Source organism: Erythrolamprus reginae, chromosome Z, assembly GCF_031021105.1.
Source record: "Erythrolamprus reginae isolate rEryReg1 chromosome Z, rEryReg1.hap1, whole genome shotgun sequence".
Classification (NCBI taxonomy): domain Eukaryota; kingdom Metazoa; phylum Chordata; class Lepidosauria; order Squamata; family Dipsadidae; genus Erythrolamprus; species Erythrolamprus reginae.
In genome coordinates, this window is record NC_091963.1 from 38,552,134 (window position 1) to 38,576,590 (window position 24,457).

Here is a 24,457-nt window from a genome sequence, read left to right on the forward strand (position 1 = left end):
AAGCCCTTCATGGCACCAGACCAGATTACCTCAGGGACCGCCTTCTGCTGCATGAATCCCAGCGACCAGTTAGGTCCCACAGAGTGGATCTTCTCCGGGTCCCGTCAACTAAGCAATGTCGCCTGGCGGGACCCAGGGGAAGAGCCTTCTCTGTGGCGCCCCAGCCCTCTGGAACAAACTCCCCCCAGAGATTAGAACAGGCCCCACCCTCCTTGCCTCTCGTAAACAACTTAAAACCCACCTCTGCCACCAGGCATGGGGGAATTGAGATCCTCTTTCCCCCTAGGCCTTTACAATTCTATGCATGGTATGTATGTATGTATGTATGTTTGGTTTTTATATTAATTGATTTTTAATCATCAATACCAAATTACTATTGTACACTGTTTTATTGTCGCTGTTAGCCGCCCCGAGTCTCTGGAGAGGGGCGGCATACAAATCCAATCAATCAATCAATCAATCAATCAATAAATAAATAAATAAATAAACAAACCCTGCCCCAATTCTGGCCAGGATAAAGCTCCCCCACCCCCGAGTCCACCACTGAAAACAAGCCAGTGCAGCCCCCTTCCTGGTCACTTCCCAGCTGATGCACCTCTTACCTCTTGGCAATGTCTCCATGCTGCATTCTCCTCCAGCCCTCCTGAGGCAGCGTGGTTCCTTTTCCTCCAACATCCCAGCTGGAAGCGGCAGCCACAGCCACCACCATTCCATTGCAGTGGCAGCAACAACGGGCAGGCCCCTGGCCGCCCAGGCAGCAAACCCTACCCCATGTGCCCAAGCTGGCCAGGCACTCTGGACATGCATTGGTGCTGGGGCTGCACAAGAAGCTCGCTCAGGTGGGAAGGGAGGGAAGCCTCACTAGCCCATCCTGGGTGGCAGTTCTGCTCTCCTTCTGGGATTCAATGCATGCATGTGCACTGGTTAGCTGGTCTTTATGCACGTAGGAATGCAGCAGCCGCCCAGTGTCTGCCACACAAATCCCAGCGGCCAGTTAGGTCCCACAGAGTTGGCCTTCTCTGGATCCCATCGACTAAACAATGTCGGCTGGTGGGACCTAGGGGAAGAGCCTTCTCTGTGGCGGCCCCGACCCTCTGGAACCAGCTTCCCCCAGAAATTAGGACTGCCCCCACCCTCCTTGCCTTTCGAAAACTTCTTAAAACCCACCTCTGCCATCAGGCATGGGGGAACTGAGACATTTCCCCTTGCCTATGTAGTTTTATGTGTGGAATGTATGTGTGTATGCTTTTTATATAATGGGGTTTTTAGGCTTTTGATGTAAAATTGTTATTTTAGGCTTTAATATTAGATTTGCTATTGTATATTGTTTTATCATTGCTGTGAGCCGCTCCGAGTCTACGGAGAGGGACGGCATACAAATCTAATTAATAATAACAATAACAATAACAATAACAATAACAATAACAATAACAATAACAATAACAATAACAATAACAATAACAATAACAATAACAATAACAATAACAATAACAATAACAATAACAATAACAATAACAATAACAATAACAATAACAATAATAATAATAATAATAATAAATATGCCATGCATTGAGTGGTTGTTCTTTCGGTTTCTGGCACTCCCGTGTATGTGAAAATCAACTGGCCAGAGTACCAGAACCCAGAAGAGCAACGGATGATGGCTCCGCATGCCTGGAGAAATGGCTTTGTGTGCCATAGGTTCACCATCACGGATATATGGTCTTTAAACCTAGATTGTGTTTAATATTTGCTTAATTCAGCCTTCCAACCACATAATGCACTGCTTAAAAAATAGAGCTTCACCTAGTCCTCTTTTTTCTTTGTCTCAAAATATAGCTATAAAAAATCCAGCAAATCGTTGGTTCTTCTCATTATTATCTACCAACCTTCTCATTAATGCTAAAATTCAACATTAAATCAGTCTATATAATCCAAATTCTCTTCCTAGATTAAAAAAAAATACAAGACATTAGTCTACATTAGTTTTAAGAGTTCTTTTTTTGCCTGATATATACAATTTCATAGATTGCAGCTAATCCTTTATATTTATTTTTGTGGTTCTTCGCAATGTGGTTCCAATTTAGTATATATGCTGGTCCCATTCATCCAATTTCAGCATCAGCTCTTAACAAATCAAAATCCAGGTGCACTTTAAGAATAAAAATAAGAGAAAATCAGCAACACTTGACTTGACGCTTTTGAAATTTTTGATAATTGAGTTTGTTTCAACAGGGTGGTTCCCAACTTCTTTAAAAGATTAAATGGTTTTGCATTAGTTTCACTTGCTTTCTACTGTTTATTCTAAAGCACGGGTGTCAAACTTGATTTCATTGAGAGCTGCATCAGGGTTGTGTTTGATCTCAGGGAAGCCAAGGGGCATGGCCAGAATGGGCATGACCAGTTCAACATCACTAATATTGGGAGAGCCTGTGGTTGCTGAAGCGCTCTGCTGCCCTCTGGAGGTCCATTTTCGCTGGCAGAGAGTTGAAGGAAGCTGTCACAGCTAAAAACGGAGAGCTCTAGTAGAGCTCTATTTTTGCTGCGAGAGCCACCGCGGGACGGCCCTTCGCTGTTTCCAGGGTGTCCCTGTGGGCCAGATTTAAGCACCCCGTGGGCCATGTGTCCCACAGGCCTTGAATTTGACACCCTTGTTCTAAAGGTTTTATTGAAGTGATCTTTGCCAATCATTCTCTCTCAGCCTAACCCAGTGTTTTTCAACCAGTGTGCCATGGCATACTAGTGTGCCGTGAGACATGATCAGGTGTGCCATGGGGAAATTAAATATGTGTCCCCAAACTACAGCCTGCATGCTGGATACGGCCCGCGGAGCCCCTTTATTGGGCCTGCCGCCAGCTGCCTCCATCCGAACATAAACATTCCCCTCACAATCCCTCCAGCTATCAGTGACAGGAAGAGTGGAGGCACAGAGAACACTCACTGACCAAGCACCTTCTAGGATTCATCCTGACCACTAGCGATGAACCAATAGCAGGCCGCCTCTCATCCACACCCAGGAAGGTCCCCGCTCAGGCTGCCGCACACTTGTCATTGTGTGACGGCGGGGAATAGTTGAAGCTGCTACTCCTCCCCTTGATCCCGATTTCTAATCCTGGTCAGGACTGGAGGTAAATGTTGTCGCCACTAGATGGAGCCTCAGCCTCAGCTGGTTATATCTATCCTGATGGGGTATACAGATATTTGACACCAAGTGAGTATAAATACATTTAGAAACTATATTATTAACTATATGTATAATATGTACTGTGTCGTAGTGCCCCAGGATTTTGTAAATGTAAAAAATGTGCCGCGGCTCAAAAAAGGTTGAAAATCACTGGCCTAACCCACCTCACAGGATTGTTGTTGTGGGGAAAATTGGAGGAGGAAAGTATATTGCATATGTTTGCTGCCTTGAATTATTTGCAAAAATAATAATTCCAGGATATTAATTGAAAAGAAAGATGTCTCAAACATAGTTTAATTACATTTTGAAGCAATCACGACTAATAGAAAAGAGCCAAATAAATGGATATTTGCTTCCGACATATTAAATACATTGTTAGTCAATTAAAAATTTTCACAGTTATTCACATTACATTATACTCAAGAACATTCAAAAACCTCAGCACAATTCAAGGCTTTGCCCAAAATAATGAAAGAAGGGTTGAGACATCATTTCAAAGCAGACTGTCTCCCTTCTCTATAAGAATACATGTACAAAAAGGCAATGGTGAAATGCTTCCGTTTTGCTCATGCTTGTTGGTCGTCGGAGAGCTGGTCACAAAGCTAGCCAAGGCTCCGCCCATCAACCATTTGGGTTTTTTTACCCTCTCTAGATCCACAGAATACTTTGCGCATGTGCAGACGATAAAATAACCAAAATGGCGGGGACTGGGCGGGTGGGTGGAGCCTCATGCTGCCTTGGCGACCAGCTCTCCAACGACTGACAGGCATGAGTGAACGAGAGCATTTCTGTACCTGTGGAGGTAGCAAAATCGCGCACGGAGCCTTAGGTGCATCCGTGTTTCGGTGAGGGTTTTTTTTTGCTTCTGCGCATGCTGAAACATATGTGCACCTACGGCTCCGTGCATGATTTTGCTACCTCCACAGGTGCAGAAGCAAAATTGTACTGGCTCCACAAGCACCTACGAGCCGCAGTGGCAAGCACAATTTAGCGTTCTGGCCATAGTTCCCTCTAAGCTGAGCAGTGAGCAATCGCTCACTTAAAAATCATCATCAACTCAGAGTTTTCCAAACCTGCCCAGAAGCCGAGAGGGAAAGCGTGAGAGGGAAGGAGAGAGAGAGGAAGAGAGGAAGAGAGAGAAACAGATAGAAAAAAGAGAGGAAGGAAAAGAGAAAGAAAAAGAATGGGAGTAAGGAAGAGAGAAAGAAAATGAAAATCTAGTTTGAAACTAGCTCAACTATTTAAGTGGCATTTTGATATTGATAGAGTTGCCCTATTATGAGCTCACTGTTATAGACACACATTACAGTATTTTATTTTGAAATTCTCTGAGGCAAAACAGGGTGGGTTTTTTGTTTGTTTGTTTATTTATTTATTTATTTATTATTTCTGTGCCGCCCAGTCCTGAAGGGACTGCCGCTCAGACACTATACTTTTCCGCCCACCCCAAAAAAAAATTAGAGGGAACACTGGTTCTGGCTAGCAGCCCACCGCTGATTTCACCCCTAACAAAAGGGGCAGGACTTTGTATTCTATTGTTTCTTAACATCGAAAACTCAGTTTTACAACAGCTTGCCAATCAAGTTTTAAAACCATTTACCGGTAAGTAAAATATATATTGCAACAAATTCCAGAGCAAAAAAGAAATGCTATTCACAAAAGCTCTGTGGAAAGAGATAAAGCTGGAACTGACATATCATTAGAAACAGAAATTTAAAAGATATTAAGAAATCTGGAGAAATATAAACTCAACAGCTAAAATATTTACCTTAAATTGTCTTGCATAGGCTGCTTTATGGGTTGATCACCTGGAATACCTATGAAAAGAAGGGACACTGCATGTAAACTTTTAAACTGTATTTGGCCATTTTCATTAGAAAAACATGACTACTGTCTTAAAAGCAAATTTTATTTACTTAATTTTTACATTAACTCCCAACAGTTCTGGTGTCCCAAGTAAAATGCCACTTCACACTCAAATAAAACACAATATGAAAAACAACAAAATATTGATTTTTCTGAACAGTTTTTTCCCCCACAGACCCTAGAAAATTATGCATTTGTGTGATAGTCTGAAAACTGATAAATATTTCTGGAGTAGTTGAGATTGTATGGATATGCAGCAGCAAGACATATACATACAGAGAAACAAACCATCATTGATATTCTGGTTGATCCCACCTTCAAACCAGACAACAAAGTGGCTGAAAAGAAGCCCTTAATCTGGACTCTTCAAGACTACAGGTGTGCCTGTAGCAGTCTAAAGCATCTTAAAGGGAAAAGCACAGTAGATGCCAGACTGATCCTATCCATTAGAAGAATATATATACCATCTATGCTATTGTTAATGAAGATTTTATCTTCTGAAAAAATAAAAGAACCATGGTACTTTAATACCAATATCATTCAGAGTAACTTAATGTTGCTTTAGGTATGAGCTAAAGGGCAGATGAAGGCAACAGCATGAGAACATGGAAGAGAAAGAGATGGTCACATAATAGTAGATAGTGAAGTTTGACATTGGTGCATTTGAGGGATTTGTTTTTACACCAATACAAACATTATTTATGTGTTTGGGGGGATTTGAATATTTTTGCAGTCCACTGATGAGAAGTCTTTTAAGATTCAAAAGATACTGAATATATATAATTTAGTAACAAGCTGGTACATAATTACCCAAGTGATCTAATTTATTTTTGATTCATGAAATCTTAGTTTTAATACTTAGAAATGTATACAAATGTTTACTTTCACCAAACTGAATACAAAGACAAATCTGAGTGTGCAAAGCCAGGCCTTGTTCTACCTACAAACAACAAATCAAAAGTTGGAGGGAAGTAACTTAATCTTTACAACAGTGCCTCCTCCGGGCCAAAAACATCAGCTAATCTCTGTGTGGGGCCAGTTCACTAAGAACACCTGCAGAAAAAATCAAATTAGCAATCATGATCAAAGCATCACTGCTTCACATGCGCAGAAGCATATAAAAATGCTTTGGCTTCACATTGTAATCTTAACTTTTTTTTGTTTCTTGCAGGCACGCCTGGTTTCACAGCGGCTAGTTAGTTAACAAATAAGTGGTGTAGGAAATTAAAAGCTTTGAAAAGATGATCAGGCTATCAGAAGCCGGAGATGCTTTTATTTTATCTGATGTTGAAGGCAAGTATTGCAGACTAAGATTATTTTAAGAAGAGGGAACTAAAAATATGGCAGACTTCCAATATTCTGTTACTATACAGTTTCCTATTTAAATACAATATATTGCTACTGATGCTATGAAGTCAGTTTCCTGGTTTGGTCTACCTGGTAGGTCTAATTAAACCAAGAAGCTAGCCCTATCCTACATAATTATCTAACCTAGTTTATGTGTTTAGCTGAACATTTCTCTTGGTAGTCATGGCTCAACTGCATAGTTTTTATGGGGGTTTTTTTTTTGGGGGGGGAGGCAAGGCAATAGGCTTTTTTTCTCCCAAATATGTTTTTTCAAAAGGCAACTAGACTTCCTTGGTTTGTTCCTTGAAAATGTTTTGCATTCAGGAACTTTCTTTGGTTCAGAATTGAGGAACCTTCTTGGATGAGAAAGGATAGGTTTTCAAGGAAAAAACCTAACAAAGTCCAGTTGCCTGGAAAAGCATATCTGGGACAACCATAATTTGGTTGATGGAGAATCTCCATAGCTATCTCAATACTATACAGAGAAGAGCAGAAGGCTTTTCTGCCAATACTAGTTTTAACCAGACATTGAGAAGCTGGAATAAACTTTAAAGGTCTTGGAAATATAATAGTTGTGTGGATATGCAAATGATACCACTCTAATAGCAGAAAGTGAAGAGGAATTAAAGTGCCTCTTGATGTGGGTGAAGGGGAGTGCAAAAGTGGGCTTGAAACTCAATATTAAAAAAACTAAGATCATGGCATCCAGCCTTCTCAATTCCTGGCAAAGACTCCTGCAAAGCGATCAAAATGGTCAGTCCTAGAGATCAATAATGACTGCTCCTTAGAAGGCCACATCCTGAGATGAAACTCAAATACTTTGGCCACCTAATGAAAGGAAGGGCTTAATGATGGGAATGATTGTGAGCAAAAGAATGGGACTACAGAGAATGAGGTCACTGAAGCAGTCGATGTGGGTTTAAATAAACTGGGGGTGGGGGTGGCAGAGGACAGGAAAGCCTGGAGGAACATTGTCCATGGGTTTGCGATGGATTGGATACGACTTCGTGACTAACAACACAGAATTACATTAGAAATTATAAAGAGTGTTTGGTCACAGAAAACCTGGGTTTGGAGCAGAAAGCAATTGCAATCAGAATATTGAGTTTGTTTCACACTGGGCGAAGATTTCTGTATTCCACACGCTGACTCTTATTGACCGGAATCAATATTTTGTAAAAGGGGAAGAAATGCGATGTGCTTGACTGTGCTGTTAAAAACAGGTTTAAAAATAGAACAGTGACCGCGGCCCATTTTATCCTGGCTTGTTTGTTACCGGCGAAGCGACAGCCTACTTCAAAGCGGGAGAATCTGAGCATGCTCCTTGTTAGCCATAACCAAGCCTGTTTCTCATCTTTACAGCTTTGTCGCCCACGCTTCGCATTACATTGCAGCTTTTCTCTCCCCAAGTATAAACCGTGTTTTGATGTGAAACAGTAAATAATATAACCCAGGACCATCTCGCCCTTTCTTTGTTTTACTGCATTTACATTTGTTTCACGTCTGTCTGCGAGAAAGGACCCCAAGTAAGGGCAAAAAGGTATAGGGCTTCAAAATCTGCCACCGCGCATGCTCGCTCCTATCTGACTGGTGAAACTTGATGGGGAGCTGTTTGTGAGCCCCGAGCCCAGAAAGCCTGCCGAGCAAATATAGTCCTAATAATAACCTTGGGCGGTAGGAAATACGGTGGAAGTGTGTTGCTTTGACGCGCTGCTGGTAAGGTCTTGTTTTGATGCGGCGACGTGTTGCTCAGGGCGGAATCACGAGCCGGGTTTGCGATTGTGGCGGTGGGGGTGGGGGTGGGAATTGGGTGCCTACGCACAGGCGCGCGTGCCATGATAGCGATTGGGAAAAGAGCTGCGCGACCTCGGGAGAAATCCCAGTTTAGGTAGGTACGGAGAGAAACTGCGGTCCAGGTGAATGTGGTTTGCTGGACAAGGGTGGAAGCAGCCTTTTTGGCACGTAAATACAAATAAAATGGCTCTGTACTGGGGTGGGAAGTCTTAAAAGCACTTTGGGGATTTGAGCTTGCGTGCCCCAAAACCCTGGAGAATAATCCTCAGTGAATGCAACAAGAGCTATTTCTGAGTCATCGTGCAAAAAAGACATCGCAGGCGACATCTGCCATTTTTTCCCCTATGATGATTTAATTCTGGAGGCGATGGCTGACTTAGAAAAAGGGCCGTTGTTGTTTGTTTGTTTATTTATTTATTTATTAGATTTGTATGCCCTGGCTCCTGTTCCTTGAATTCCTTCTCCCAGCAGTACATCTTAATATTGTTTACTTGCAATGGGAGTCACTTGCTGGACTTTAGACCTGAAAGAAGCTCTGTTATCCGAAGAAGATTTTTGCAGCAAAGAAAAGACTTACTTCGGGGTAGATGTGTGTGTTAAGACTGAGGTTTATATAGTTCTAATTTTAGTTTGTATATTAGCTGGTCTTAGTAGATTGGGTTATGAAATCATGGTTCCTGCGGTCTTTCTTCTCTCTTACTGGGGACAATTTTAAAAATCTAAAATTATTTCATAATAATTATAAACCACAAGGGAGTTTTGGGTTTGCAAAGTGGAGTCATAGTGATTATAGCATTATTGCTTTCCATTCATTAAAATGCATTAGTTAGGAAGATAATTCTGTCAGAAATTATCTACTTCAATGGAACAAAGCGAAGGAAGTCATTTTTAGGTTTCCTCAGTTACTCTGAGGCAGAGACCCTTAAATTGGCAACTTTAAAACTTGTGGACTTCAACTCCCAGAATTCTCCAGCCAGCTATGCTGGGAGTAGAATTATGGGAGTTGAAGTCCACAAATCTTAAAGTTGCCAAGTTTGGGCACTCCTGCGCCGAAGTCTTGTATGTTTCAGATATGAGCTTGATTTTATGGTTTTATGTCCTTGTGTTAACTTTTTATTGCACTTAGGTCACTTTCGTATGTCAGAGTTCGTACCTTCCCCTCAGAACATAAAAAGTAGAAGGGGGGGGGGGAGATAACCACCCATTGCAAGACAGCAGGAGATAATGTTTTTCTGCTTATTTAGTTATGAATCTACTTTGGCTGCACATTTACTTCATGCATCAACCTGGACAATATCATTATCTTCTAGTAGTTGATGGCTGGAAAGAGACGAAAGGAAGGAACAATAAGAAAAACTTTTGCTGCCAGAGTGCAAACCTACCTCCCCAGTTACAAAAGAAATATGGATTGGTTATATCACAGGTCTTTAAACTTGGCAACTTGGTTAATACTTGTGGATTTCAACTCTAGAATTCCTCAGGCAGCTATGGTTTCCTCCCCTTTTTAAAAAGAATACTATTTAATACTATTTAAAGATATTATAAGGCTGAGTGTCCGCAGGTGGCGGTATTTTATTTTATTTTATTTTATTTTAGCAAGTGGGAGGCCACCCAATTCTGATTACTCCTGGTGGTTCACAATATAAAAATTGAGAACAATATTAAAAATAAAAAGATCACAGCAGTGTTAAGGCAGACAAAAAAGAAATAACCCAACACACAAGCTACCTTGAGTTACGGTATTTATAAACTTAGCAAAGATACGATATAAAACAACACAACAAAAGCTGGAAAGGTTAGGGATTGTGTCCTAAAGCAGGAGTATCCACCTTTAGCCACTTAAGTCTTATGGACTTCAAGTCCCAGAATTCTTAAAGTTGCTAAGATTGGAGGCCCTGTCCTAGGGCAGGCATAGACAAAGTTGGCTCTTCTATGACGTGGACTTCAACTTCCAGAATTCCTAAGCTAGCATGATTGATTCAGGAATTCTGGGAGTTGAAATACACAAGTCTTAGAAAAGCCAACTGTGTCTACCCTTGTCCTAGAGCAGTGATGGCAAACCTATGGCATGGGTGCCACAGGTGGCACACAGAGCCATATTTGCTGGCACATGAGCCATTGCCCTAGCTCAGCTCCAATGTGCATGTGTGTGCCAGCCAGCTGAGTTTTGGCTTGCACAGAGGCTCTGGGAGGGCATTTTTGGTTTCCAGAGAGGCTCTGGGGAGATGGAGGGGGCGTTTTTACCCTCCCCAGCTCCAGGGAAGCCTTTGGAGCCTGGGGAGGGCGAAACCCGAGCCTACTGGGCCCACCAGAAGTTAGGAAACAGGCCATGTCTGGCCTCCAGGGGGCTTCTGGGGGTTGGGGGAAGCTGTTTTCACCCTATCCAGGCATTGAATCATGGGTGTGGGCGCTCACACAAGCGTACCTGAGGGAAAATCGTTTCGCCATCGCTGTCCTAGAGCATAGAAAATGTCCTTATCAATCTTTAGTGCTTGGGATTTAGAGATCACAATCAACTATAATATTGTGTTTTCACATTAGCAAGATAGGGATCTCTGCGTTCACACTTTTGTGTTACAACACAAAGCAATTTGTTTGGTTTCTGTTGACAATTGCATGTGATCCCAGTTATAGTTATAGTGATTTAGTCATAGTTTGTGGCAAATGATTACAGTTTATTATATTTAAGGAAATTATGGAATAACCCTTTTATAGGATTATTGAATATTTTGTTTTATTCCCCCTATAACTACCACTATATGCTGTTAAAGTCCTTAGCATATTTATCCGGAAGAAAGTTTCACTATATGTAGTGTGCATGGGATTTTAAACTAGCAATAGCATTTAGACTTATATACCGCTTCACAGTGCTTTATAGCCCTCTCTAAACAGTAAGCATATTGCCCCCAACAGTCTAGGTCCTCATTTTACCAACCTTATCCTTGAGCCTACTGAGATTCAATCTGCCAAACTGCTAGTAACAGGTGATCAACAGAATAGCTTGCAGTAGCCTCAGTGGTGCAGTAATCATAAAACTAGTTTTATGAAACTAAGCTTGCACCAGTGGTAATTGATACTGGTATAAATAGATCAGGCGCATAAAACTAGTTTTATGAAACTAAGCTTGCACCAGTGGTAATTGATACTGGTATAATTAGATCAGGTAAAAATATAAGAGAGTGTAATCAATAACAATTTACTACAGTAGATAGGGATATTTGTTTTCTCTATCAACTTCAATCTTACATAAACTTGTTCTCAAAGGACATAGTTTTGAGTGACTTTTGAATGACTGATGCCCAGGATTCTGCTGTCTAATCTTATAGCATTACTCTGTAAAATTGTGATCTTTTGAGGGAAGGTAAACCAATTTCCTATTGCAGTTAAAGCAAACTTCTATCTAGAATTATCAATGCTTGAAGAAACCACGTCTATGGCTTCTATGGCCAAATTGTTGATGCCAATAAATATATTTAATATAGCACTTGTATATTAGTGTTTATGAATACTTAAGTATAGTGTAAGTGTAATATAAATGTACTCACGCATAAATAAATAAAACAGACTGCTTCAGCTTTGTACAAAGTCCTTAGTATTTTTTTTATTATTATTATTAGGTGAATCTGAGGAAGAATCCAACCCTTGCAGGCTTTTGAGATCAATAGCTATAGGTGAGAAATTCTGGGTTAAAAGGGAACAGAGAAATGCAGTTTATAAATGAAAATTTGAAGGTCATGATTTTGTGGGCTAACATCCATCTAATGCCATAAATGAATTACAGTGGTACCTCTACCTATGAACGCCTATACTTACGAACTTTTCTACATACAAACTGGGTGTTTTATTTTGACTCTTCTCTGGAACTATTTTCCACTTACAAATTTTTTCTCCCCCCCCCCCAGATCAGCTTTAAAGAGGTTGGGAGGCACTGGCAGAAGCCAGCGGGGAGAGGCACAACCTGTCCAGCCCGGCCACTTCTCCCTGTCCTGAGTGCCGCAGGGACATTGTGAACGGTTTGCTCAAGCCAGCACATGGGAAGCTGACTGAATCAGCGAGCTGGGGAAGAAGACGGTCGGCGGGAGGCAGGCAAAGCACCGGGAGAACTGTTTGCAATGTCCCTGCGGTGCTTCTAGCTCTCCCGGCGCTTTGCCTGCCTCCCGCCAACTGTCTGCTTCCCCAGCTCACTGCTCCAGTCAGCTTCCCAGGTGCTGGCTTGAGCGAACCGTTTACGATGTCCCTGCGGTGCTTCCAACTCTGCCGGTGTTTTGCCTGCCTTATGCTGACCGTCCGCGTCCCCAGCTCACTGCTCCAGTCAGCACATGGGAAGCTGACTGGAGCGGCAAGCCGGGGAAGCAGACGATTGGCGGGAGGCAGGCAAAATGCCGGGAGAGCTGGAAGCGCCGCAGGGACATCGCAAACTTCCAACCCCCCTTACTCCCCTTACTCCGGAGTCACTTAGGTCTGTCTGGGGGATGGGCTCTGCTTTGTACAAAAAAAGGGAAGGGGCACTTCCTAGCTGAGGGAAGACGAGGAGATGGCGGAGGTGTGTGTGTTTATGTGTGTGCAGGCCAAGCATGTGAACATGAGTATGTGTGTCTATCCAGGGCCATGGGGGAGAGGGAGAGGAAGGGGAGCGCTTTAGAAACTTGGAATGGGTTCGCAGACATTATTTGCTTTTACATTGATTTCTATGAGAAAAATTGCTTTTTCTTACGAACTTTTCTACCTGGTCACGGAACGAATTAAGTTCGTAAGTAAATGTACCACTGTATTCACTTCCTTTGATGCCACTAGATTGTCTTGTAGGAAAAACACGCTGATAAAAGTATAAAATATCATGTTATTATAAGTGATAAATACTAGATTTATCTTCTAATAATTCTTTCCTGCTTAGTTCTTTCTTGAGTGAACTTTGAAGGAGATTTTCAAAGTCGAACAAAAAACTTGTATTTAGCCACCTATGAACTTTGAAATTTCTTAATGCTGATATTTATATTTAGAGTATTAAAGATGTCTGTCTACTTCTGTAGGGGATTTGGGAATTGTGTAATCATGAAACTTACTGTACTGCTGCTGAAAAATTAAGGGAAGTATACCAGTTAATGTTTCAGTGAAATACAGTGATCCCCCGCTCGTTGCGAGGGTTCCGTTCCAGGACCCCCCGCAACGAGCGGGTTTTCGCGAAGTAGCGCTGCGGAAGTAAAAACACCATCTGCGCATGTGCAGATGGTGTTTTTACTCCCACAGCGCTAGCGAGGAACCGAAGATTGGGGGCGGCGCGGCTGTTTGCCGCCGGCATGGGGGGCTTCCTAGCAGCCCCCCAAACCCGGGTTGGGGGTCCGGGGGGTGCTGGCAAGCCCCCCATGCCGGCGGCGACATTTTAAAATAGCCGCGCCGCCCCCAATCTTCGGCTCCTCCGCGCTGGCTCTCAGCGCTTTCGAGCTGAGTCCGCAGCGCTAGCGAACGGCTTGTCCACGCTGGCTCTCGGCGCTTTCGAGCTGAGTCCGGGAGCGAATTCGCTCCAGGACTCAGCTCAAAAGCGCCGATAGCCAGCGCTAGCGAACGGCTTGTCCACGCTGGCTCTCGGCGCTTTCGAGCTGAGTCCGGGAGCGAATTATCTTCCGGACTCAGCTCAAAAGCGCCGATAGCCAGCGCTAGCGAATGGCTTGTCCACGCTGGCTATCGGCGCTTTCGAGCTGAGTCCGGGAGCGAATTCTCTTCCGGACTCAGCTCAAAAGCGCCGACAGCCAGCGCTAGCGAATGGCTTGTCCACGCTGGCTATCGGCGCTTTCGAGCTGAGTCCGGGAGCGAATTCTCTTCCGGACTCAGCTCAAAAGCGCCGATAGCCAGCGCTAGCGAATGGCTTGTCCACGCTGGCTATCGGCGCTTTCGAGCTGAGTCCGGGAGCGAATTCGCTCCAGGACTCAGCTCAAAAGTGCCGATAGCCAGCGCTAGCGAATGGCTTGTCCACGCTGGCTCTCGGTGCTTTCGAGCTGAGTCCGGGAGCGAATTCTCTTCCGGACTCAGCTCAAAAGCGCCGATAGCCAGCGCTAGCGAATGGCTTGTCCACGCTGGCTCTCGGCGCTTTCGAGCTGAGTCCGGGAGCGAATTCTCTTCCGGACTCAGCTCAAAAGCGCCGATAGCCAGCGCTAGCGAATGGCTTGTCCACGCTGGCTCTCCGCGCTTTCGAGCTGAGTCCTGGAGCGAATTCGCTTCAGGACTCAGCTCGAAAGCGGCGAGAATGAACCGCGTGGGCGGGCGAAGGGCGGGCGGCAGCGAGGAGTTTGCGTGGGCGGTGGGGAAACTCCTCGCTGACGCCAGCAAGAGGGGGAAGACCCAGGGAAGCCGGTTGCCATCTACGCATGCGTGCCCATAGAAAAAACGGGCACGCATGCGTAGATGGTATTTTGACTTCCGGGTTGAAAAATCGCGAAGTACCCTGTTCGCAATGGTTGGGGACGCAATAAACGGGGGATCACTGTATTGCCAAATAGTGATAATCACTTTTTAATCACTTTTAAAGTGATTTTTTATTCAATTTAAAATATAAACTTATTTTTCTCAATAGAGTTACTGGAAACAATCCCAGCTGCAGAAAAATGCATGTTTGACACTATTGAGAACCAGGACTGATTCACAATATTTTCTGAAATCTGAGATTGCAGAATTCATTTTGCGAAAAATAGTGATTAATTTATTTGGGACCCAGATGAGAAACTCAGTTAAACTATAGTACAGAGTTGTATTTTAAATGTGCTGGCTTCTACATTTTGTTATGTTCTATTTTTAGATACTACTGAAAGATTCTGCAGAGGCACACCTTAAACTTAAAGAGTTCTCATTTGCAAATTAACCCCTAAATTAATACTCTTTTTTCAACTGTGTACTTAGGATTTCAGACCTTGTTGCAGCTTATAATCACATAATTAGCCATTTTGTTGTAGCCATTAAATGTACTTAAAACACATGTTTGAAAATATAGAAGCAAACGTAACTCAAGTTGAGCAAATGATTTTTGATATTGCTGTATTCTTTACAAGGGAATAGTTTTTCAATCCCAGGAATATTTCAAATAAATAGCTTTTATGAGGTCTATCATAATTTTGAACTTAACCGGTTGCAACTATATAGAAAAGTTGTATTTTTTCCCCATTATGAACATTACTTAATCAATAACATGCCTATAATAATGGGGGGGGGGTGTCATAGAAAGTAGCAATAGCATTTAGACTAATACAGTGGTACCTCAAGATACGAACCCCTCGTCTTATGAACAACCCGAGATACAAACTCGGGGTTCAGAAAATATTTGCCTCTTCTTACAAACTTTTTTCGTCTTACGAACGCCAAACCCGAACTTCCAGGTTCGGCGTTTGAGAGGCTGCTGGGAAGCCCCCCCCGGCTGTTTTAAAAGGTGACAGCCGGGCGGCGAGGTTTCCCAGCGGCCTCCCGAACGCCGTTTGGCAAAAGTTTGGGTTCGGGAGGCCGCTGGGAAGCCGCAGGATGACAGGCAGGGGAAGCGGCATGGAGCAATGGGAAGCTGAAGCCGCCGGCGGTTTGAGCCTCCCTTTGCCCCACGCTGCTTTGCCCTGCCTGTTGTCCTGGGCGAAGTGCTGGGGGGAGGGAGTCAGGAAGGTCCTCCTGCTCCCTCCCCCCAGCCAGGGCGGAGCAGCGTGGAGCAAAGGGAGGCTGAAACCGCTGGCGGCTTCAGCTTCCCATTGCTCCCCGGGCGGCGGCAGACCGCCTTTGTATTTTTGGCTGGGGGGGGAGCAGGAGGCGCAGGATCGGGCCGGTGGCGGGCGTGGGGCGAGGCAGCAGGTCAGCATCCTGGGCAGGTGGGCAGCGGGCGAGGAGGCGGGGAAGCTGGCGGCTGTGGCAGCTGCTGCAGGAGGCTTCCCCCCTCCTCGTCCGCCACCCGCCCAGAACGCTGACCTGATGCCTCGCGGGGAAGCTGGGCAAGAGCGATCTTCTTCCGGCCATGGGCGAGCGGCGGGGAGTCGCCCATGGCCGGCAGAAGATCGCTCTTGCCCGGCTTCCCCACGAGGCATCAAGTCAGCATTCTGGGCGGGCGAGCGGCGGAGAAGCCGGTGGCTGTGGCAGCTGCTGCAAGAGGCTTCCCCGCCTCCTCAAAGCAGCCTCCCAAACCCGAACTTTCGCTGAGAAGCCCTGCCGCCCGGCTGTCACCTTTTAAAACAGCCGGGGGGCTTCTCAGTAGCCTCCCAACGCCGAACCCGGAAGTTCGGGTTTGGTGTTCGGGTTCAGGAGGCTGCTGGGAAGCCCCCCGGCTGTTTTAAAAGGTGACAGCCGGGCGGCAGCGTTTTTTGCGGGGGGGGGGGTGTTTGTTGTTGCACGGATTAATTGACTTTACATTGTTTCCTATGGGAAACAATGTTTCGTCTTACGAACCTTTCGTCTTACGAACCTCCCCCTGGAACCAATTAGGTTCGTAAGACGAGGTATGACTGTATATTGCTTCACTGTGCTTTATAGCCCCCTCTAAATGGTTTACAGAGTCAGCATATTGCCCCCAACAATTTGGGCCCTTATTTTGCCCACCTCTGAAGGAGGGAAGACTGAGCTTAGTAAAATTTCACTTGCCAAATTGCAGGCAATTTACAGCAAAATTAGGATTTAGTACTGAACTCTAACCACTGTGCCACTGCAACTCATGGTCTTATTTATAAATTTGCTTGGTAAGATTCCCAGATCACAACTTGTTGCAATTTTACAAACTAGTCTGAACTTTTTAATTTGTTTTCAATTTAGTGGAAATTTTCTTTCTGCAAGAGTTGTCAAAATATTATATCAATAGTTCTCAAAATAAATCCTGCTGCAATAAATGGATTTAAAGTCTACGGTTTGCTTTTATTAACTTTTTTTCTGTCAACAGACATGGGGAAATCTCTTTCCATGCCTTTATCTGCTTTGAAAGATGATGGGGCTTCAAACTCTGATAACATGAAAAATGGATTAATGCACTCAGACTCTCATAGTGAAGATGGAAAAAATGGAGATGTGTCACAGTTTCCATATGTTGAATTTACAGGAAGAGATAGTGTCACATGTCCCACTTGTCAGGGCACTGGGAGAATACCACGTGGTACGTATAAAGTGAGAAGAAATTTCTGTGATAGCTACATGTTGTTTTCATTTGCAAGTCTTTATATTGTTTTCTTAAGATAGCCTGTCTGTATATAATAATATTAATATAAAATTTAGAGTTTAATTTCCTTAGATTAGCTTTTTCTTTTTTCTTTTTATTTTCTATGATATAAACAATATAAAATCACAAGTTATGTAGTCATATTCATTATAAAATTTCCAGATAATATAACTATTTTAGAAAATTAAAATTGTTTTGCTATTAGTTTATACTGAGAACACACTTGATAGATTTCAGAATTTGAATGTAGCTTATTTCTATGTACATAATGCTATTAGCTATACTAGAACAAAAAGCCAAAAAGGAAGAAGAAAGAAAAAGAAATTACCTTGTATATTTCAGGGTTGCTTTAAACATATTCTCTGCTTAATCTATACTCAGTATTGTTTTGTGGCAATAATGAAACCAGTAACTGAAGTATTAAGTGACATGTTAGTTAAGCAAGACATCATATGATTGCCACTTGCTACCTTCTCCGTGGACTCTACTTGTTGGAAGCCACATATGAAGTGCCCAAATGGCGATCAAATGATCATGGAATAATATAAATGATAATAAAATTATTTTTTCAGCACCATCATAACATCTAATGGTTACTAAACAGAATTGTTGTTAAGTGATGTCTACCTATACTAACATGTACTAACCTCCATATAATATTCATTGATGAAAAGGAACTTTCATTTATTATCAATATACAGTATATTAGTGGTGCTGAAAAGGGGTGCAGATGATTTAGTAGGCAGTGGTTTAGTAGATGTAATTTCATAGCTTGATATAAAAAAACTGTTTCTCATAAAATATTTTATGTGACAGTTTCTTTTAAAGTATCCGCCTTTTTGATAATTTTACTGTTTTTGAATTTAGTGTGTGGTAGTGTGTATGTTATGCAGACCTTTGTTACAGAAATTTCAGCTTCATCAGCATATCATGTGGCATGTTTTACTGGCTTTATAACAGCTGCAATTGGGTGTAGAAATGACAGGATGCTGGATTATATTCCAGGACAGGAAAATCAGCTTGTTGCCTTGATTCCCTATAGTGATCAGAGACTGAGGCCAAGAAGAACGTAAGTTACAATAGTAATGACTGTATGTGACACTGGTAAATTCCTTTAAAGCTAGACTTTGATTAAACAAATCTACTATCAGAAGGCTTAAATTAATACTTTTATGCTTGCCTCTTAGCCTTGGAAAATATTGCTCTGTACTAATAATCAAAATGCTTTATGTTAACATAGCTACAAAACGGGTTGGGTTGCATTGCTGGAGCTGCTGATGCTTGTTATTAGAAGAAAGTAGATGTAGAGCTTTGCCATATTGCACTGATTTGGTTTGAGGTGGGAGGGTTACCATGGGTTACAGCATTCTGGAATTCCACCTTTTCTGTCTTTTTTAATCCATACCCATGCCTTCATTCTCCAAATAATAAAAACAAAGAGATTGCTGGGGAAATCGTAGATGCTGTAAGGAAAGAATGCACTATGTTAACATTGATTGGGCTGCTTATTGCTTTTTGCCTTGGCAACTTTGCTTTGTTCTTATTAATTCCCTGGAGATTAGGCAGAATGAAGAATGCATGCATGCCCATCTATATGTGTCTGCAGGCAAATTTCAAAACATTGCAATTAACCTTAGAATGCGCACTGGAAATACATACTGATTAGAGCATGTCCAATAACTAAAAATCCATGCAGTGAAAAGGAAGGGTATAAAGATAACACTGAGACTTTAAAAGAGCCTCTCTTCTCCCTGCAGAAAACTTTATGTGACTGCTTCTGTAATTGGATGCTTACTACTTTCTGGACTGGCAGTATTTTTCTTATTTCCTCGATCTGTCGATGTACAATATGCTGGAGTCAAATCAGTATATGTCGATTATGAAGCACAGAGACGCATAATATACTTAAATATTACGGTAAGATCTTAACTGAAAACCTTTCACTTCCTTCAGTGGTTTATAACTTATATTGAGGCTAAAGGTTGTTTTTAATCTACAGCCCTGAATTATTTCTTTTGCAGAATACCTTGAACATAACCAACAACAATTATTATTCTGTTGAAGTTGATAACATTACTGCCCAGGTACAGTTTGCAAAGACGGTGATTGGAAAGGCACGACTGAACAATAATACTCACATTGGACCACTGGATATGAAACAGGTAAGAATTAGCATATCACAATTATAGCTAGTTTAATTACAGTAAACAGCAACTAGGATTCAGAATTTCCATTGCTAAGCGATATGATTGTAAAGTGCGATGTCATGTGACTGCATTGCTCAGTGATAGCAATTCCAGCACTTTCCAGTTACCATAATTAAACAAGGTCATTTACTTATTTATTCATTTTTTAAAAAATTTAGCAATAGCACTTTTTAACAGAGCCAGCATATTGCCCCCACAATCCGAATCCTCATTTTACCCACCTCGGAAGGATGGAAAGCTGAGTCAACCTTGAGCTGATGATGAGATTTGAACTGCTCGGCTCTTTATAACATGTAGGAAGCCAGCAAACAAGGGGGCAAATGTTGATTGGGGCATTGCAATAGCTTAATTGTGATCCACAATTCAGATTGCAGTTGTGACTATAGGAATGCTGTTCCCTCCAGAACTCTGAAGCAACTCAAATACAGTGATACCTTGTCTTACAAACTTAATTGGTTCTGGGACGAGGTTCTTAAGGTGAAAAGTTTGTAAGATGAAACAATGTTTTCCATAGGAATCAATGGAAAAGCGATTAATGCGTGCAAGGCCAAAATTCACCCCTTTTGCCAGCCGAAGCACCCGTTTTTGCGCTGCTGGGATTCCCCTGAGGCTCCCCTCCATGGGAAACCCCACCTCCAGACTTCTGTTTTCCGATGCTGCAGGGAAATCCCAGCAGGGGAATCCCAGCATCACAAAAATGAGCACTTTGCTGGCAACGGAAGTCCAGAGGTGGGGTTTCCCAGCGAAGGGAGCATCAGTGAAATCGCAGCATCGCAAAAACACCGAAGTTCTCGAAACCCCACCTCCGGACCTCTGTGTTTTTGCGATGCTGCGATTTCACTGAGGCTCCCCTCGCTAGGAAACCCCACCTCTGGACTTCCGTTGCCAGCGAAGCGCCCGTTTTTGCGCTACTGGGATTCCCCTGCTGCATCACAAAAACACGGAAGTCCGGAGGTGAGATTTCCCATGGAGGGAAGCTTCAGGGGAATCCCAGCAATGCAAAAATGGGCGCTTCGCTGGCAACGGAAGTCCGGAGTCGGGGCATCCCAGTGGCGGCGGTGGGTTTGTAAGATGAAAATAGTTTGTAAGAAGAGGCAAAAAAATCTTAAACCCCGGGTTTGTATCTCGAAAAGTTTGTATGACGAGGTGTTTGTAAGATGAGGTATCACTGTATTCCATTTGTTCAATGCCATCACAAGTTTGAATGGTTGCTGAATGAGTGGTTATTCAGCAAGGATCATATGTTTTTGATAGTAGTTTTCTAAATATTTATCCTGACTGTTTCTGTTATTGGTTTTCCTTTCAGATTGATTATATGGTACCCACTGTAATACAAGATGAAATGAGTTACATGTAGTAAGTAACCTGTGCTTTCAGTTTCAATGTATGTTTTAATATTGTAAGCCATCCAGAGTTATCCTGTGTTAAGATGAGCAGCCAATAAATTTGAATTTATATACATCCAATATCTCAGGCTTTACAGCTTGATTTATGTTTTTCTAAACAATACTTTATTTATTTATTAGATTTGTATGCTTTCTTATCATTCTGGTGCTGTGTATACCTAAAGGATTCAAAATCTGGCTACTAGCACTGCATTGAAATGCTATATTGATATTCGAAAGATTGGGGTTGCTATAGCTCAGAAATTTTTTTAAAATATGTTTCTTTTTCCTTTTTTGGGAGGTGGTGGTGTTTGGGAGGAAGAGCATAGCTAGAATCCTAAACTTTGTCTGTTTTTCCTCTTTAATGCATCTACAAGGAACACACAGGTTAGGATAGTGTCTTAATCTAGACAACAGGATTAAATATGAATTATTAAAACGGGTCAACTTTCAAACTTGCAAGTGAGTTGTTTCAGTAAACAGTTAGGTTTACTGATCTTTTGGCTAAGATCAAGTGTGTATATATATAGATTTAAGGAAATCCATTTGAAATTGATTTCAGGAAAGCTTTCATGTAATTACTATGCTGTACGCTAATATTAATATTTTTCTTACAGCGATTTCTGTACTTTAATCTCTATCAAAGTGCATAATATAGTTGTTATGATGCAGTAAGTATGTATATTATTTTCATTTATGGGAAAAGTTAACTTCCAAAACACCTGCATTACTATAGGATATTTTTAAAGAGTCTGGCATTTTGTTAAGATTCCTTTCTTATCCTGTTTTCATGAACAGAAATAAGATCTATGCGTGAGTAAAAAAAAAAAATGCTTCACAACATCTAATAGTGGTAATGAAGCCTCTCTCTCTAAATCATTAAAGAAGCCACATATATTAAAGGTGCATGCAGCCGTTGAACTCTTCCTGTTTCTCTGCCCTCTATTATTGTATTATACATGAAACAATTGGGAACTAGGTTAACCTAAAGGATTAATGACAAGCTGAACGTCACCAGTGAAGTTATAGAGGCTTTGAATTGGCATTGAATTGGAATTCTTTCTTCTGAGCAGAAAAATTTAGAGATAACATAAATATGGCTGCTTTTTGGAGCACCAGAATTGAGAAAATAATCTTTATTTTGTAATCTTTCTTATCTGCTAATATTCCTAAACTTTTGTTTACAATTCTGTTTCTCCCTTTATCATTAAACTAACGCAATAGTCTTCTATTCAACATGAGTCTTTATTATATTGACGTCATAAAATAGAGTTATGTCAGCTTTTGTACATTTGTAGTTTTGGCTATTATTTTTTTACAAGTAAATATTTAAAGTTAGCATTTGTGAACTTTTCTTTTAAAAATATACATGTTCTAAAATATTTCCTGATGCATAATATATGTACACATCTCTCCCTTTCTATTTTGTTATTAAGAGTGACTGTGACCACTTCCTACTTTGGCCACTCGGAACAAATATCTCAGGAACGATACCAATATGTAGACTGCGGTGGAAATACATCTTATAAGTTGGGACAGACTGAATATCTAAATGTTCTTCAGCCTTTTCAGTAAACGGACCAGAAATTGAATGTGCAGAAAGAAAGGGGGGGAAAACCCATGACTATTGTTCTTTTCATTTCTCATCCAAGTTGAAATTTTAATTATACATTATACTGTTTAGAGGTTGATGTATATAAAGTAGCAGGTTGAAAGGGTTCCTTATTTTTTGTGATGTAAACAAAAAAAACCCCACTACTGTATATATCCACACTTAATAACTTGCACCTTTCTACACTAAATGTGAAAATACTGTGTCAGTCCATTAAACTGAGGGTAGCAGGAGAGATAGAGAATATCTTATATCCATGAATATTTGCCTATATGCAAACAAGGCTATGTTACTCTCCCAGCACATGTTTTTGTATTTTTTAGACTAATCAAAGTAATTTCAGAACTTGTTATAATTGAAGTCTAATCTGAATATTTATTGTACAGAAATATTTAGCATTCCCATTGTAGCATCAGATGACATATGCTTGTGTAAATAACCTTAGGACAGATCAATGTTTAAATTGCTGGCATTTTGTTTGTTGAAAATTGTTTTTCAGGTGGGAGGTTTTTATTTTTCACAAGGTCCAATTGCTTGAAAACTTGGATGGATTTGGAAGAATAGCACTTGACTTAGACACATTTGGTGTGTGCGGCAGAATAAAAAGAAAAAAAATTAAAATGTTAAAAATACAAAAAAACCTATTAAAAACTATTGAAAGTGCACATGTCTCAAAGGCTGACTTTATGAAAATATTTTATTATATTTGATTATCTTAAAACACTTAACATAGACCTATTTTTCTTTTCTTTTTTACTTACCGTATATACTTGAGTATAAGCCGACCCGAGTATAAGCCGAGGCACCAGTTTTTGCCACAAAAACTGGGAAAACGTATTGACCCGAGTATAAGCCGAGGTTAGAAAATGCAGTGGCTACTGGTAACTTATAAAAATGGAAAACAATAAAATTACATTAATTGAGACATGTTTTAGAATATTTATTTTAAAGAAAACCAGTAAACCAGCTCTGTAAATTTAAAAGAGGGTAAACAAATTAACAATATTAACAATAAATTAAAAAGTAAAAAAAGTAGCTCGATCAGCAACAAAGCTAAAACCTAAGAGTTAAAATCCTTCAAAACTGGATTCCTTCTCATCATTAATTGGATTTACATTATTGTTCTGTTTTTATATATGCTGTGAGCCACCCTGAGTCCTTGGAGAGGGATGGCATACAAATCCAATTAAATAAATAAACAAACAAACAAACAAATAAATAAGTGTATCCAAAGAAGAGCTTCAGCATTAGCTGCTGTGAGGTTATCAGCATAGAAAACCAAATAGATAGATAGATAGTTAGATAGATAGATAGATAGATAGATAGATAGATAGATAGATAGATATAGATAGAAAGATAGATAGACAGACAGAAAAATAGATAGATAGATAGAAATACAGACAGACAGACAGACAGACAGATAGATAGATAGATAGATAGATAGATAGATAGATAGATAGATAGATAGATAGATAGAAAAATATATAGATAGAAAGATAGAAAAATAGATAGATAGATAGATAGATATAGATAGAAAGATAGATAGACAGACAGAAAAATAGATAGATAGATAGATAGAAATACAGACAGACAGACAGATAGATAGATAGAAAAATATATAGATAGAAAGATAGAAAAATAGATAGATAGATAGATAGATAGATAGATAGATAGATAGATAGATACAGATAGATATAGATAGATAGATAGATAGACAGACAGACAGACAGACAGATGGATATAGATAGACAGACAGACAGATAGAAAAATAGATAGATAGATAGATAGATAGAAAGATAGACAGATAGAAAAAGAATTTCTGTCTAGCTCTGCCTCATAACACATTATTAGATCCTATCCAAGCAAGGACAGCAACTACCACAAAATACCATTTTTTAAACA

At 41.2% G+C, this 24,457-nt stretch overlaps 2 protein-coding genes across 14 annotated transcripts in view; one reads left to right on the forward strand and one right to left on the reverse strand.

Annotated features, from left to right (window-relative positions):
- The window catches only part of THSD7A (thrombospondin type 1 domain containing 7A), a 367,936-nt gene extending 362,530 nt beyond the window's left edge, over nucleotides 1–5,406 (reverse strand). The window contains exons 1-2 of the mRNA XM_070730018.1: nucleotides 5,324–5,406; nucleotides 4,950–4,998 (exon numbers count right to left, since the gene is read on the reverse strand). The gene's annotated coding sequence lies outside the window, so the exon portion shown is untranslated. The remainder of the gene's footprint in view (nucleotides 1–4,949; nucleotides 4,999–5,323) is intronic.
- A 746-nt stretch (nucleotides 5,407–6,152) lies between these two features.
- Nucleotides 6,153–22,552, forward strand: TMEM106B (transmembrane protein 106B). 13 transcript variants are annotated; one of them, XM_070726394.1, is made up of 9 exons: nucleotides 6,153–6,340; nucleotides 11,806–11,859; nucleotides 17,079–17,288; nucleotides 18,357–18,420; nucleotides 19,109–19,268; nucleotides 19,373–19,513; nucleotides 20,865–20,914; nucleotides 21,561–21,614; nucleotides 22,380–22,552. In XM_070726394.1, the coding sequence occupies exons 1-9, from the start codon at nucleotides 6,289–6,291 to the stop codon at nucleotides 22,516–22,518; spliced, it is 924 nt and encodes a 307-aa protein (XP_070582495.1). In that variant the 5' UTR covers nucleotides 6,153–6,288; the 3' UTR covers nucleotides 22,519–22,552. The 13 variants fall into 13 exon arrangements, with proteins under 13 accessions (XP_070582495.1, XP_070582496.1, XP_070582500.1 ...); XM_070726391.1 differs by having other exon boundaries at nucleotides 6,217–6,340; nucleotides 18,258–18,420; XM_070726392.1 differs by having other exon boundaries at nucleotides 6,217–6,340; nucleotides 18,312–18,420.
- The last annotated feature ends 1,905 nt before the right edge of the window (nucleotides 22,553–24,457 follow it).